Source organism: Ursus americanus, chromosome 2, assembly GCF_024610735.1.
Source record: "Ursus americanus isolate L20-20 chromosome 2, mUrsAme1.1.p, whole genome shotgun sequence".
NCBI classification, from domain to species: Eukaryota; Metazoa; Chordata; class Mammalia; order Carnivora; family Ursidae; genus Ursus; species Ursus americanus.
Window position 1 is genome coordinate 51754439 of NC_142128.1, and position 14275 is coordinate 51768713.

The 14275-nt window shown below is 35.6% G+C and overlaps 1 protein-coding gene across 2 annotated transcripts in view; it reads right to left on the bottom strand.

The window, feature by feature from the left end:
* The window catches only part of MARK1 (microtubule affinity regulating kinase 1), a 114985-nt gene that overhangs the window by 43817 nt on the left and 56893 nt on the right, over positions 1–14275 (bottom strand). For both annotated transcript variants that reach the window (XM_045809639.2, XM_045809638.2), the window contains exons 4-6: positions 6775–6823; positions 5614–5679; positions 1793–1863 (exon numbers count right to left, since the gene is read on the bottom strand). In XM_045809639.2, coding sequence (XP_045665595.1) covers positions 1793–1863; positions 5614–5679; positions 6775–6823 — 186 coding nt within the window. The remainder of the gene's footprint in view (positions 1–1792; positions 1864–5613; positions 5680–6774; positions 6824–14275) is intronic.

The following is a 14275-nucleotide window of genomic DNA, read 5'->3' on the forward strand; positions in this document are numbered from 1 at the left end:
TAAAAAGATGAGTTAGTTACCTTTTTTAATTCTGCAGGAAGACATACAGATAGTCAATACATTTAATATTTATAATAAATGAATAATTACAAAGAAAGTATTTCCTATTATATTTTAAATAGCATTTGACACTCAACCTCTGCAACATGAAGAGTATTTCAAAAAATAATTCAGGCTTTTTTTTTTAAAGAGCCAATTTGTAATTATTTGGACCTTTATGAAAACGTCTATGTTCTAGCCATCAAGAAAGACGGGCAAGTTCATTGTAATAGCAGGCACTGTCACCTCCTCTAATTCCACAGAGTACCCACAGTTTTCTCCACACAGTATGATTTCAGCAAACAAATACAGTCAGGTGACTAAAAAGAACAAGAGTAGTAGCAGTCTAGAAAACATATATTAAGATCCCAGTGGAAGTATTTAATGTCAAGTGTAATTTTCATGCTGGTCGGCGACTAACTACGACTGCGTGACTGACACTGAGAGAACGATGTCATTGAAGGTGATGACCAGTGCCTCACTCCAGGTGAGCCTCCACCCGGGGACCGGAGAGGACTGAAGAGTAAACGGCTGAACGCCACTCAGGTCATCAACGTTCTGTCCTCATTACCGGTTGTCTTCAGATTTCAGTTATTTTAGGATGAATGTTTCTAGGAATCTATCCTGAATCAAAGGGCTATGCCTATATTTGGTATAAAGCATTTCACAAATTATGTTCCAAAAAGTAGTAACTCTGTGAGATATCAACAAGAGTTTTATCAAACAAACTCACCTTGTGATCAATTTGGAGAATGCTATGTTAAAAAAAGGTGAAACAGGTTTTTTTCTTCCCTCTCCTCCAGAACTTTCAACTTTTTCTAATTATTTATATGTAACATCTCTTAGAGGAAGATCCTATATCCATATTCAGTGTTTCCCAAACTTACTGATCACAGGACCCCTTTAACTTGAGAATCAGTACCCATGTTTACAGAAGTACAGTACCCATGTTTACAGAAGTACTGAGCTATTTTTAAATAAAATATTTTAAATTCACTAAGGTAAAGTTTGGGCTATAGCAAGTTGTCTGCTGAAATTTTACTTCAATAAATTTTATGAAAATTTACAATTCATTATTTGTCATTTCTATAGTAATCTGTAAAGTATGTTAATTTTAATCACTTCATTCCTAAAAATTAGAAGTAAAATCCTAGATGAACTTAAATTACTTTTTCTTATTTTATAGTTTCTATAACAAGTCATGTTCAATTTGAACTGGAAATATACACATCTTACCATATTCTTCTACCACATTTGTAAGGTTTCTTGCCTACTTGACTAAATAAAACTGACCACAGTCTTTAAATCTACAAAGACATGAGTTCTAATACGAAGACATCTTTAATGACAAAAGAAAATACAATAATGTCTTTAAGCACTACACATATATACTGAATACATGAAGCTAATAATACTTGATAATAATTATTGGGTAAAGGATTAAGTATTTCTTTTCTTTCTTAATTTTCTTTCTTAATCTAATCTGTATTTCCAAAACTATCAATGAATTAATGAGACTCGCCTACAAACATTTCACTGTTTATGCTCATCTAAAAATAACCATATGCAACTATCTTAAATTTAAATTCAAAAAGAACAAATTTCTTTTTCAGTTTCCCATTCTTAAAAAGTATAAGAAAGCAGGAATTTTTCTTTTTAAAATACCATGTACTCTGAAGTCCAGTTTGTGATACTGTCCATTGTATATCACTAAAAACATTGGTAAAACAAAGTTAAAAACTACTTTCCATACCTGCCTAAATTTTGCACGGGCCTCTTTTTCTTTCATTCTTCCGTGGGCAACTAAGTAATCAAATACTTCACCTGAATCAGAAAGGTAAAGCAGGTAAAATATACATAGATTTTTCAGTTAACAATATAAGCAATGTCAAGTTTTTGCCTTGTTTTTAGAGAAGCTTTTGGCCCACAATTTTCTGGTAGTTTTACATAAATCACAAACTATTACATGAAGAGAAAAAAGGGAAAAACTACACATACAATTGAGTATCTGTAGCAGCTTATGATTTAGCAAAACTCTTTTAAAAAATAAGTCATAAAAACATAACCGAGAAAACTTGCTTTCTGATTTCAAGTATTACACAAAAATACAGTCAACTCTTTATTATCCATTCTAATAAAGGGAAGCCACAGTGCGAGCAATCGAAAATTACATTTGGCTTTGTATTTGGAACCTACATGTCAGACAAAGTAACAGAAGTCATATTACATTGGATCTCTCTCTCTTTTAAATTCTACTTGTCATGGAGTCTTGATCAAATTCCTTCTCACTACCTTCCATTCACATTGATTTCAGCCGCTTCCTTCCTATACTCTGACTATGCTATTCTCACTATACTCACTTCATCTATTTTGGTACTTAAGTACTCACACAGAATTAAATCACCCTGTGCACCTCTCCCATTACTCCAAATGAGCTTCAATTATCGCATCTGCCCTATCCCCATGACAGAACACAAAGTGGATAGACAATACATACTTGCTGAAATACTTTAAATTAGAAACAATAGAAATTTCCTATTATCCATTCCTTTACACGTCTGGAATTTTTTATTTTTCTCTAGTCAATACTAGTAAAAAAACCGAATTAACATTTAGTTACAATATTAAAATATCTCAGTGTAAGGGAGAAATTTATTTCTTACGTCCTTGTAATTTACACCATATAGATATACATGTATATCAGAAACTCACAAAATGGCTTAAAGAGTTCTTCTAAATACAGCAAAGTGGTTAAAAACCTGGGCTTTAGAATCAGACTGATTTTGATATAAATCCTGGTTTAGCCCCAAGTAGCTACTGGGAGACATTAGGAAGATTTCTTAACTTTATTAAGATCCAGTTTCTATCCAGTGCCTATCTCACATGGCTGTTGTAAGGATTAAATGAAATAATGCATGTGCTTAGCACAGTGACTGGCATATAGTAAGCACTCAATAAATTATATATTTGTATCTAAGTATACAGGAAATTATATATATATATATATTCAATACCAATCCTATAAATATGTAAGTAAAACATTAAAAACCAAATATGTAATGATGTATGTCACATGAAACTAATACATCTACAATGTCAGACAACATATGATATCAAGCATACTTAAATGATTGAATGGGATGATGAAAACAGAAATGAATGGATGCTCTAGTCGACCCATCACAGTAGTTAATTCTAGGTATGTGAGTTTAGGCTGGGAAAGATATATGCAAGTGTTCAAAAATATGGACTGCTCTTAAATTCTGCCTAGAACGTCCACACCCCAGATGTTTACAAGACTTAGTCCTTCACTTATTATATATTGTTTGTTTATGATTTGCTTCCCCAAAAGAATGTAATCTTCTTGAGGGCAAGGACTTTGTCTTTGCTCACCCATGTGTTCCCAGAACCCAGAATAACACTTGGTACACAGAAACATTTAATAAATATTGTTTGCATGAATGAAAGAAGAAATCAACACACCATTCCACAGCAGCCCCAACACCTACTTTTAATAGGCTCTTTTGGATTAAATGTGGTTCAAAATCATAAAGGAGTCCCCTACCTACCTAATCACCAAAGATCTTTTGCCCCATTAGTGAACCAGAATCAAATGATCTAAATACTTCTGACAAAGAGGCAGCTGTTTGACTCAACTCTTTGTTCACGTCAGAGTCAATCCTAAAATGTCCAGAAATTTCAGAGGAAAAATACCAAGTGTTGATTATAAAAGTTACCTTGCCATTTACAGATTAAAAAGGCAAGGAAATCATTCTAGATTTGCCACCACAGAACCATGATGGTTTTGTTAGAGGATCACTGATGGGCAAGACTCAAAGAAAACTTATCACTAGGAGTCAGAATTGAATGAGAGAGCACCCGGTTTGGGCTGAATTCCAGTATACACCTCTGTACAGTGCACCCCGCGGCCCCTCCTAACTATGCTACTGAAGGAGAGCAGTGATGACCCCATGTGCTCTCTGTTACTCCAGCCATTGCTCCCCTTCATTAGCACCAATAGAGAGTTGACTGTACTTACCACTTATCAGTAAACAGCATACATATTAATATTAACACAGCCTTGTGGTGGCCCTCATAAAAACAGAAGCATCCACCGATTTTTAGCAGTCTGTAATTTCTCATATTAAAGCATGTCTAGCCCCTCTCTAGACTTTATATCAGTAAAAGGGAAAACAAGAGTCTAACTGAACTAAAAATAACACCCAGGGTTCCCATGCTGGCAAACTGTTATATAAATCTAACTAAAGGATAGAAAAATAGAGAAATAGTTCATTACGTGGTATCTGTAGGTTCACTAATTTTATTATAGACATACATTTATGCAAATTCACATGGCTGTATTAATATTTTTCTTAAAAATCCTGTAATAATAAACCTTCATGACACAGGTTTTCAGGGTAAGTCAAAAAACCTACATCAAAATACTTTCAGGATGAGAACAGGCTTTGCAAAAAACCAAACCTACTAAAGCTTTCAATCTGCATTAAAAACAGAAAAATCTATTAAAATATATGTAATATTTGTAGTAAACATTTTTAGAAATCTAAGAAACAGTATAAAAATACATAGCTTAGGTACAATAGACTAGAATAAATCCTCTTTATCCAAGTTACATAAAATCTGAATTACCATAAAAATCCATACGCTTTTATCAGCTAAAAGGACTCAACACTAAATTCAACCCTAAGTTTTTCTATTGACTAGCAAAAAAGTTAATTAGCCACAGTGGTTTAAATAATTTCAGCTGCCCTCCTTCTTTTTTAATTGCTTAACTTCTTAATTCTTCAATTGCTTAAAACCTTCAAGCATTCTTTTTTTACTTATTAAATGATTTATCTCCAAAAATTTTTAAACATGTTTCTAAGAAAGTCCTACGCCTAACACAACAGTGATTTTGAGCCGATGTACCTCTCATTTGAGGGAAAGTGCAGAGGATGAAAATGATTTTCTATTATATACCAGTGTTTAAAAATCACTCCTACTTTTGACACTATGTAGTCAAAGTATATATTATATTCTACAAACACATCTTACTTCTGTCAACTCAGTCTTCTAACTTATAACACGTATAAATCAATACTTGTTCAAATTGAAACATCTTATGGATTCTCTTGAAAATGCATGTGCACTGAGAATCTGCCATATATGAACAATCAGTGAAATAAACATCTGGCCTAGAACATGCTTTTATTATAAACTTTATTAAATACATTGTAAATTTGAGATTTCCTTATCGCCAAGCACTTCTAATCACAATAATAAAATATTTAGGTAAAAATCAAAACATTCATAGATAACAATGCAAATTTAGAGTTTAGAAAAATGTCCCTAGGCAATTTTTAACTAAGTAAAAAATCTGACTTTTAAATGTAGGATCAATAGGTCCTGAAAGTAAACACTGAATTTTACTTAAGATATATCACTTAAAGGCATTTTAATAAAACTGTACATTCATTAAAAACAGTGAAGACATAAGTGTTACAATGAAGCTTCAGGTGTTGATAATTCTGTATGTCTCATCAAAGATAACTTTTCCATCCCTCTCATCCTTACCCCCACTCGCGTACTCCATGACTAAATAGAGGGTCTTCTCTGTTTCAATAACTTCAAACAATTTTACTGAAAAAAGAAATTAGAGATATAACTCTGTAATTGTTAGCACATATTGGATCTGCTTCAAGAAAATTTAAGTATAAATTTTCCCTAAGCCAGGGGAAAATCTGAACACTTACCGAAAATTTTTAATTATAATTTTAAACTGAAAAATTCTCTCAAGGGTTATTACTGCTATGGAAGAAAACTACTTACCACAAAGTGATTTGGAACCAACTGCTGGGTCAAAAGAGTTAAGTTTCTGGGATTAAAAAACATTACTTTGTCTAATGAGAATAATATAATAAAAAGGAAAAGCTTTAAAATAACAAAACAAGCTCGGCACAACAAAATTTTAACTAAAGCTTAAAAGAAGACTATATTATAATGAGACTATCATAAAATGTTAAACAATCTTTGGTAGAGAAACAAAACAATTCCATAATTATGTGTTGTTATAAAAGTTTCTGGTTAAAAAACCACCAAGTTATCAGACTTATGTAGTTGAAATTATACACCACAAATAATCACATTAACATCTCTAATAAACATAAGATTTTTAAGTGTGAAAGAAACAAGTGTTAAGAAAATGAGCAGATTACAAGAAAAATTACTTTTTACTTCTTACGTCCAATGACTTCATATGTACTCAATATATTTATTTGTAAATGTAGGGAAAAACCAGAACTTATGGGACTAAGTTAACTAAAACTGAAATAAATTCTATTTTCTTAAAAATTCAAATTAGTGATTTTGCCTATACACTATGGTTAAACCCAAATAATTTTATTATCAAATTATCCGGAATTCATTTCTTATAAGTACCTCAAATGGCATGGAATCTCTATTTAGAACAATTCAGTAAGGAGATACAAAAAATATTTGAATGCATTAACTCCAAGTCATATATATTATTTTAGTGGAGAGCATAAGACAGCAAGGTAGTAGAAAATAGCCATCCACAGCCTTCAATTAACTTCTTTATCATTTATTTTTACCAAAAGTATCACTTTCTCAGGTTATGACTCTTTTTATAAAGAACATATTTAAAATTCTATCTTTTCAAATAGCTTCAAATTAAAGAATATACTTCATCATTAATTCTATGTGTAAATTTCATACCTATATTAGGATGATTCAATATCTTCATTATTCGTACTTCTCGAAACAACTGTTAAAGAAAACAGGTAGACACAGTTCTGTTAAAATCATTTACTTGAAGAAATTCGGCTTCTTACAAGACACTAGGAGATCCTGGTAATGAGCTAAGAAAGAAACAAGAGATTTGTTCCTCAGGTTCAACTCTAACTTTGCTGACACTTGATTTCCAGGACAATTTTAATAAGATGAATTCAGATGGTTCTGTGTGCATGTGTGTGTGAATACACCATACACAATAAAACTTACATTTTTATTTGACTACTCTTCATTGCTGGAAATAAAAGAAAAATACTGTGGAAATGAAATTAAATGATCCTTCACATGATTTTTATCCAAAACCAACTTTCCTTGGGGGCGGGGAAGCGGCTCCTGATTCTTTAGTCATCTCTACCGGTTGATCAGATACTTTATGTAAGATTAAATGACATAAACCTACATTAAACAACATTTGAAAAGGAAACAAAACTATTTTCATTAGCATTTTTGGGGAAACTTACATAATAAGAGTAAAGGACAATAAAAATATATTTACCACTTTATATAAAACCAAAACATACTGAAAATAAGTCACTTTTTGAAAGATAAATGTTAAAAACTCCATTCCTTTTATTTTACAATATAGGACCCATTTTTTAAAAGTCTGACCCGGCATTTTTTTTTTCTGTGTTGTCTACGAGTACTTGTTAAGATCAAAATCAAGCACCTAGTTCAAGAAAATAGAATGACTGATGATATTCCAAAAAGTCTATATTATGACTTAGGTTTTATCAGAATAAAATCTAAAGTTAATGCTTTTAGAGGTGATATTTCTCCAAGGAAGATATACAAATGGCCAGGAAGAACATGAAAAGATGCTCAACATCATTAATCACAAGGGAAATACAAATCAAAACCACAATGAGATAAGACTTCAGACTCAGGATGGCTACTACTAAGTAAGAAAACAAACGAGTAAATAACAAGTCGTGGCAAGGATGTGGTTAAAGTGTATGTACCTAAAAGAACTGAGAGCAGAGACTCAAACAGATAGTTGTTGTACATCTATGTTATAATAACACAATGGTATTATTCATAACAGCTAAAAGGCAGAAGCAACCCAAGTGTCCACTGATGAATGAATGAACAAAATGTGGTATATCCATACAATGGAATCATATTCAGTTTTAAAAATGAAAGAAATTCTCAAAATCTTTAAAAAACAAATGAAAGAAATTCTGACATACACTGTTAACATGAACAAACCTTGAGGATGTCATGTTAAATGCAATAAACCAGTCACGGAAGGACAAATACTGTATGATTCCACGGGTATATCAGGTACCTAGATAAGGTAGTCAAATTCATAGACATAGAAGGTAGCCAGGGCCTGGAATGACACAGGTATAGAGGTTTATTGTTTAATGGGTATGGAATTTTCAGTTTGAGAAGACGAAGAAAGTTCTGGAGATGGATGGTGGTGATGACTGCACAATAATTTGAATGTACTTGACACCACTGTACATTTAAAAATGGTTAAAATGGTAAATCTCATGTATATTTTAACACAAGTTAAAAAACAGAAATATAATGTGTTGATATGCCTCAAAAGACTTTTGCACCAGTGGAAAAACCTACTTAAGGCTTATCTACCACGGAAATCTTGCCCAGCGATCCTTTTTTTTTTTTTTTTAATAATGATTTTTTATTATATTATGTTAGTCACCATACAGTACATCCCCGGTTTTCGATGCAAGGCTCGATGATTCATTAGTTGTGTATAACACCCAGTACACCATGCAATATGTGCCCTCCTTACTACCCATCACCGGTCTATCCCATTCCCCCACCCCCCTCCCCTCTGTAGCCCTCAGTTTGTTTCTCATAGTCCATAGTCTCTCATGTTTCATTCCCCCTTCTGATTACCCCCCCTTTCTTTATCCCTTTCTTCCCCTACTGATCATTCTAGTTCTTATGTTCCATAGATGAGAGAAATCATATGATAGTTGTCTTTCTCTGCTTGACTTATTTCACTAAGCATTATCTCCTCCAGTGCCGTCCATGTTGTAGCAAATGTTGAGAACTCATTCTTTCTGATTGCTGAGTAATATTCCATTGTATATATGGACCACAACTTCTTTTTTTTTTTTTTTTAATTTATTTATTTGACAGAGATAGAGACAGCCAGCGAGAGAGGGAACACAAGCAGGGGGAGCGGGAGAGGAAGAAGCAGGCTCCTAGCGGAAGAGCCTGATGTGGGGCTCGATCCCATAACGCCGGGATCACGCCCTGAGCCGAAGGCAGGCGCTTAACCACTGTGCCACCCAGGCGCCCCTGGACCACAACTTCTTAATCCAGTCATCTGTTGCAGGGCATCTCGGCTCCTTCCACGATTTAGCTATTGTGGACATTGCTGCTATGAACATTGGGGTGCATATGGCCCTTCTCTTCACTACGTCTGTATCTTTGGGGTAAACACCCAGTAGTGCAATGGCTGGATCATAGGGTAGCTCAATTTTTAACTTTTTAAGGGACCTCCACACGGTTTTCCAGAGTGGCTGTACCAACTTGCATTCCCACCAACAATGTAGGAGGGATCCCCTTTCTCCACATCCTCTCCAGCAATTGTTGTTTCTTGCCTTGTCTATTTTTGCCATTCTAACTGGCGTAAGGTGGTATCTCAGTGTGGTTTTGATTTGAATTTCCTTGATGGCTAATGATTTTGAACATTTTTTCATGTGTCTGTTAGCCATTTGTATGTCTTCATTGGAAAAGTGTCTGTTCATATCTTCTGCCCATTTTTTGATTTGTTTATTTGTTTCTCGTGTATTGAGTTTGAGAAGTTCTTTGTAGATCTTGGATACCAGTCCTTTATCTGTAGTGTCATTTGCAAATATATTCTCCCATTCCGTGGGCTGCCTCTTAGTTTTTCTGACTGTTTCCTTGGATGTGCAGAAACTTTTAATCTTGATGAAGTCCCATAAGTTCATTTTATCTTTTGTTTCTCTTGCCTTTGGGGATGTGTCATGAAAAAGGTTGCTTTTTGCCCAGCGATCCTTGATAACTGGCACGCCAAATGCAGGCAGGATGTAAGTCTGTCTCTCTGTGTGCGCACGTATATACACTTACATAAATAAACTGTAATGAAATCTATGATCCTGTAACTTTAACAACTAAAAACTGTACATCAATAAACACAATATTAAAGCAAATTCATTCATGCTCACGTACATCATCAAGACCTATTGACTTGACCTCCAAATTTCATCTCACATCTGTCAATTCTATCCATCCACACGGGCAACACTGGATTCCACAACTCTCTGTGCATCCATTCTGCATTCCCTTTTCTGGACTCCTACCCTGCAGTCCATTATTCACATAGCACTACACTACTTCGGATCCACTGGTGGTTCCCCAGTGCCATTAGCACAAAATCCATAATCTTCAACACAGGCTACCAGACCTTGAAAATCAAGATCTTGCTTACCTTGCCATGCTTATCTCCTGACACTCTAGATAACATCTAGATGGATGTCTCCTAGATGGACTTCACTCAAGCCAACCAGCATCTTTCTCAGTTGAACTTGCTAAGATCCCTCTCTACTCAGGGCCTTTGCACAAGCTGTTCCCCCTCTGTCTGGAATGAATGTTCTTCATTCACTTTTTGAATCATGAAATATTTCAAATTTATTAAAAAGTACAGAAATAAATATAGCACCTACCTCTGTATCTACCTCTGTATCTACTACCAAGATTAAACAACTTATGCTAATATTCTGCCATATTTTCATAAAATTTTATTATTTTTAAGAAAAATTATAAATATTTTTTAAATTTTTAATTTTTTTTATGTTTAAAGATTTTATTTATTTATTATCTATATAGAGAGAGCACGCACAAGGAGGAGGAGGAACAGAGGGAGAAGGCGGGAGGCTCAGTCTCACAATCCTGAGATCATGACCTAAGCCAATATCGAGAATCATATGACCAACTGACTGAGCCACCCAGGCGCCCCAAGAATATTTAATTAATAATTTTATTTAATAAAATATTGTTAAGACATTAATCATATAGTCATAGCCAGAGACTCATCCCCACCTCTTTTCTCTCCTTCCCACCCTAGATATAACCACTGCCCTAAGGTTGGTACATAACAAGCTACATACTTTTGTAATTTTCTATATGTATATATATAAATAGCAGTATTACATTTTTGTGTTTCATTTTATTTTTTTTTTTAAGATTTTATTTATTTATTCGACAGAGATAGAGACAGCCAGCGAGAGAGGGAACACAAGCAGGGGGAGCGGGAGAGGAAGAAGCAGGCTCATAGCGGAGGAGCCCGATGTGGGGCTCGATCCCATAACACCAGGATCACGCCCTGAGCCGAAGGCAGGCGCTCAACCGCTGTGCCACCCAGGCGCCCCTACATTTTTGTGTTTCAAACTTTATATAAATGGAGTCCTATTGAAATGATCTCTCTAACCTTATTTTTTTTCTTCAACATAATGTTTCTGTGTTCTATCCCTGTTGTGTATAGATCTGGTCCATTTACTTGAATTGCCGTGTTCCTTTACAAGAAGAAACCAGTTTATACACTGTTCTACTGAGGATGCTTAACTTCTTTATATATTTCCACTACTGCAATCAGTGTTATAATGAATATTCTTGACATGTTTCCTTAAATACCTAGAAGCTTAATTTTTTGACAGTAGTGTATATACACCTTCAGCTTTATTAGGTCTTGCCGAATTTGCCCTCCACCCCCATTCTGTACTTGAAGGTCTAGAACTCAAGAAATATTGAGTGCCTACACTGCTTGGTCTTTTCTATCTTTGGGCCCCATGGCCCTAATGACCCCTTTGAGCTATAAGTCTCTGTTACTGATGGTTTTGTTGATTAGAGCCTCTGACAAGGGAAACAATCTCTACTCAAAGGGGGCCCCATAGGGTTTGGACTCATTCCCTCCCTAAAATGGCTAATGGGTTTTAAAAAGCAGCTATTAGTTTGCTACCAGACTCTTGTCAAAACTGAACACCTGTCTCAGAGAGGTGTCCACTGACCAAACCGTCTTACTCCAGGTACATGGATCAGGATGAAGTGAGGAATACAGTATCAGAAGTGTGTGTGTGTGTGTGTGTGTGTGTACATATATCTATATTATACCTATAATAAAGGTATTTATTTTTAGGAAGTTTTAGGTTCACAACAAAACTGAGCAGAAAGTACAGAGTTAGCATACACCTCCCGTCCCCATGTCCCCATACATGCACAACCTCCCCAACCATCAACATCCCATACCAGAGTGGTACATTTGTTACAATCACTGAATCTATATTGATACATTATCACCCAAAGTCTATAGTTTACATTAGGGTTCATTCTTGGTGCTGTAAATTCTGTGGGTCTTGACAAATGTATAATGACATGTATCCACCATTACAGTATCAAACAGAATAGTTTCACTGCCCTAAATATCCCTTGTGCTTCACCTATTTATCCTTCCCTCTTCATAAATCCCTCACAACCACCAATCTTTTTACTTTCTCCATAGTTTTGCCTCTTGAGAAGATCACATAGTTGGAATCATATAGTACATGGCCTTTCCAGATTGACTTTTTCACTTATAATCTACATTTAAGGTTCTTCCATGTCTTTTCATGACTTGATAGTAGTTCTTTTCAGCACCGAATAACATTTCATTATATCAATGTACCAGTTTATTTATCCATTAACCTAATGAAGGACATCTGGATTACTTCCAAGTTTTGACAACTGTGAATAAAGCTTCCGTAATACTATTTTGTATTCCCACCAGCAAAGAGAGTCCTTGCTGCTCCACATCCTTAGCCATGTTTAGTGTTGTTAGTGTTTTGGATTTTCACATTCTAATAGGTGTGTAATGGCATTTCACCGTTGTTTCAATCTGTAACTCCTAATAACAGATGGCGATGACCATCTTTCCAGAGGCTTATTTGCCATCTATAGATTTTCATTGATGAGATGTCTGTTCAGATCATTTGACCAGTTTTCAACTGGTTGTCTGCTTTCCTGAGTCCTTTCAAGCCAATTTTTGAGCCCGTTCCAATCTCCAACAATACCAGACGCCTGCAGATAGTAGTGAACATGGATTGTTCATCAAATACCTTGTTGATTCTACTCTGCAACATCAGAGAATGGGTCATTTGCAAGAGTAGCCCTGGAGGCCCTAGGGAGAGGGAGCCAGAAGTCACATCCTCTCACTTCTTCCTTGAGGGTCTCAGGGAGGTGGAGGGCATTGGTCTGATTGAGGTGGCCTCAGGTCAGCAGAGGGAAGTGTGCCCAGGGGGTCCTGGAATCCAGGTGACTATCCCCCCCCCCCAGGACTTCAGAGGACTGACAGCGGGGTGGAGCTCTGTGGGATCTCCTGTGTGCTGGGTGGGCAGTCTCCTCAGAACACACTCAGGGTTTCTATCTTAGCTTCTGACACCACCCAGCCCTCCTCTCTCTGCTTACCTGATGAACCCCCTTCCAAATAAGACCCTCACCTCCCTGAGAAAGAGGAAATAAGGGGGCCTATCATCAGGTCACCTTCGCCCAGGGACTCCCTCGGCTGATAGCAGAGGCAGCAGTCTGTGGGTTAGGTTTTCAGAAAATTTATACTTCTGGTTTCAACTTTTTTATATAAAATTCACATGTAATTATAAAATCACAACTCACAAATCTGATGATCCTGGGTTTTACTATAACCAAAGAGTTTCTTTCCCCCCCAGAAAAACAAGTCAAATACTATGCCAGCCTCTTACTTTCATGAAGTCATTTTACAAGCACTGAGTAATAAAATCAACCACCTAAACATTAAAAAAATAAAAAAATAATATATAACACAACGTAATTGTGGGAATGAAATCCCACACCTTTTCCATATTCTATTGGTTAGAAACAAGTCAGAGGTCCTGCTCACATTCCCCCTGCTGGTGTTCCCTCTTTCGCTGTGTCTCTCTCTGTCCAATAAATAAATAAAATCCTTAAAAAAATTATCTTCTGAAAATTGGGACAACAAAAATGTACCAAATAGAAGGCCTGGAGATGAACCAGGGAAACAGTTACAGGAAGGGCCAAAGTTCTCATCAGAAAGTAATTTTTTATTCCAGTGAAAAAAATAATACACATCCATCTCAAAGATGTCTTCACCATATTGCTCTATCCTTAGTTTCCTCTGACAAGGAGTGAGGGAAAAACCATAATAAGCAAGAGCATGAATGGGCCTGCGTGGGTTGGCTGTGCGTAGGCTAAAAATGACAGGCAGTTGTGGAAAGAGGAAGAATGGTTGCTGCTGGAAGAAGGGATTAGTGTGTTTTAAGGGGCATACTGGCCTAGGACAATGAAATGCCAGTAGCCTGACCCGCCAATCACCCTTCTTCCCAAAGAAACACTTCAATTGTCAGCTAGATTTGGGTCATTAACACTACAAACTCAGAGAATCGGGGCCAAGTGAACAGTA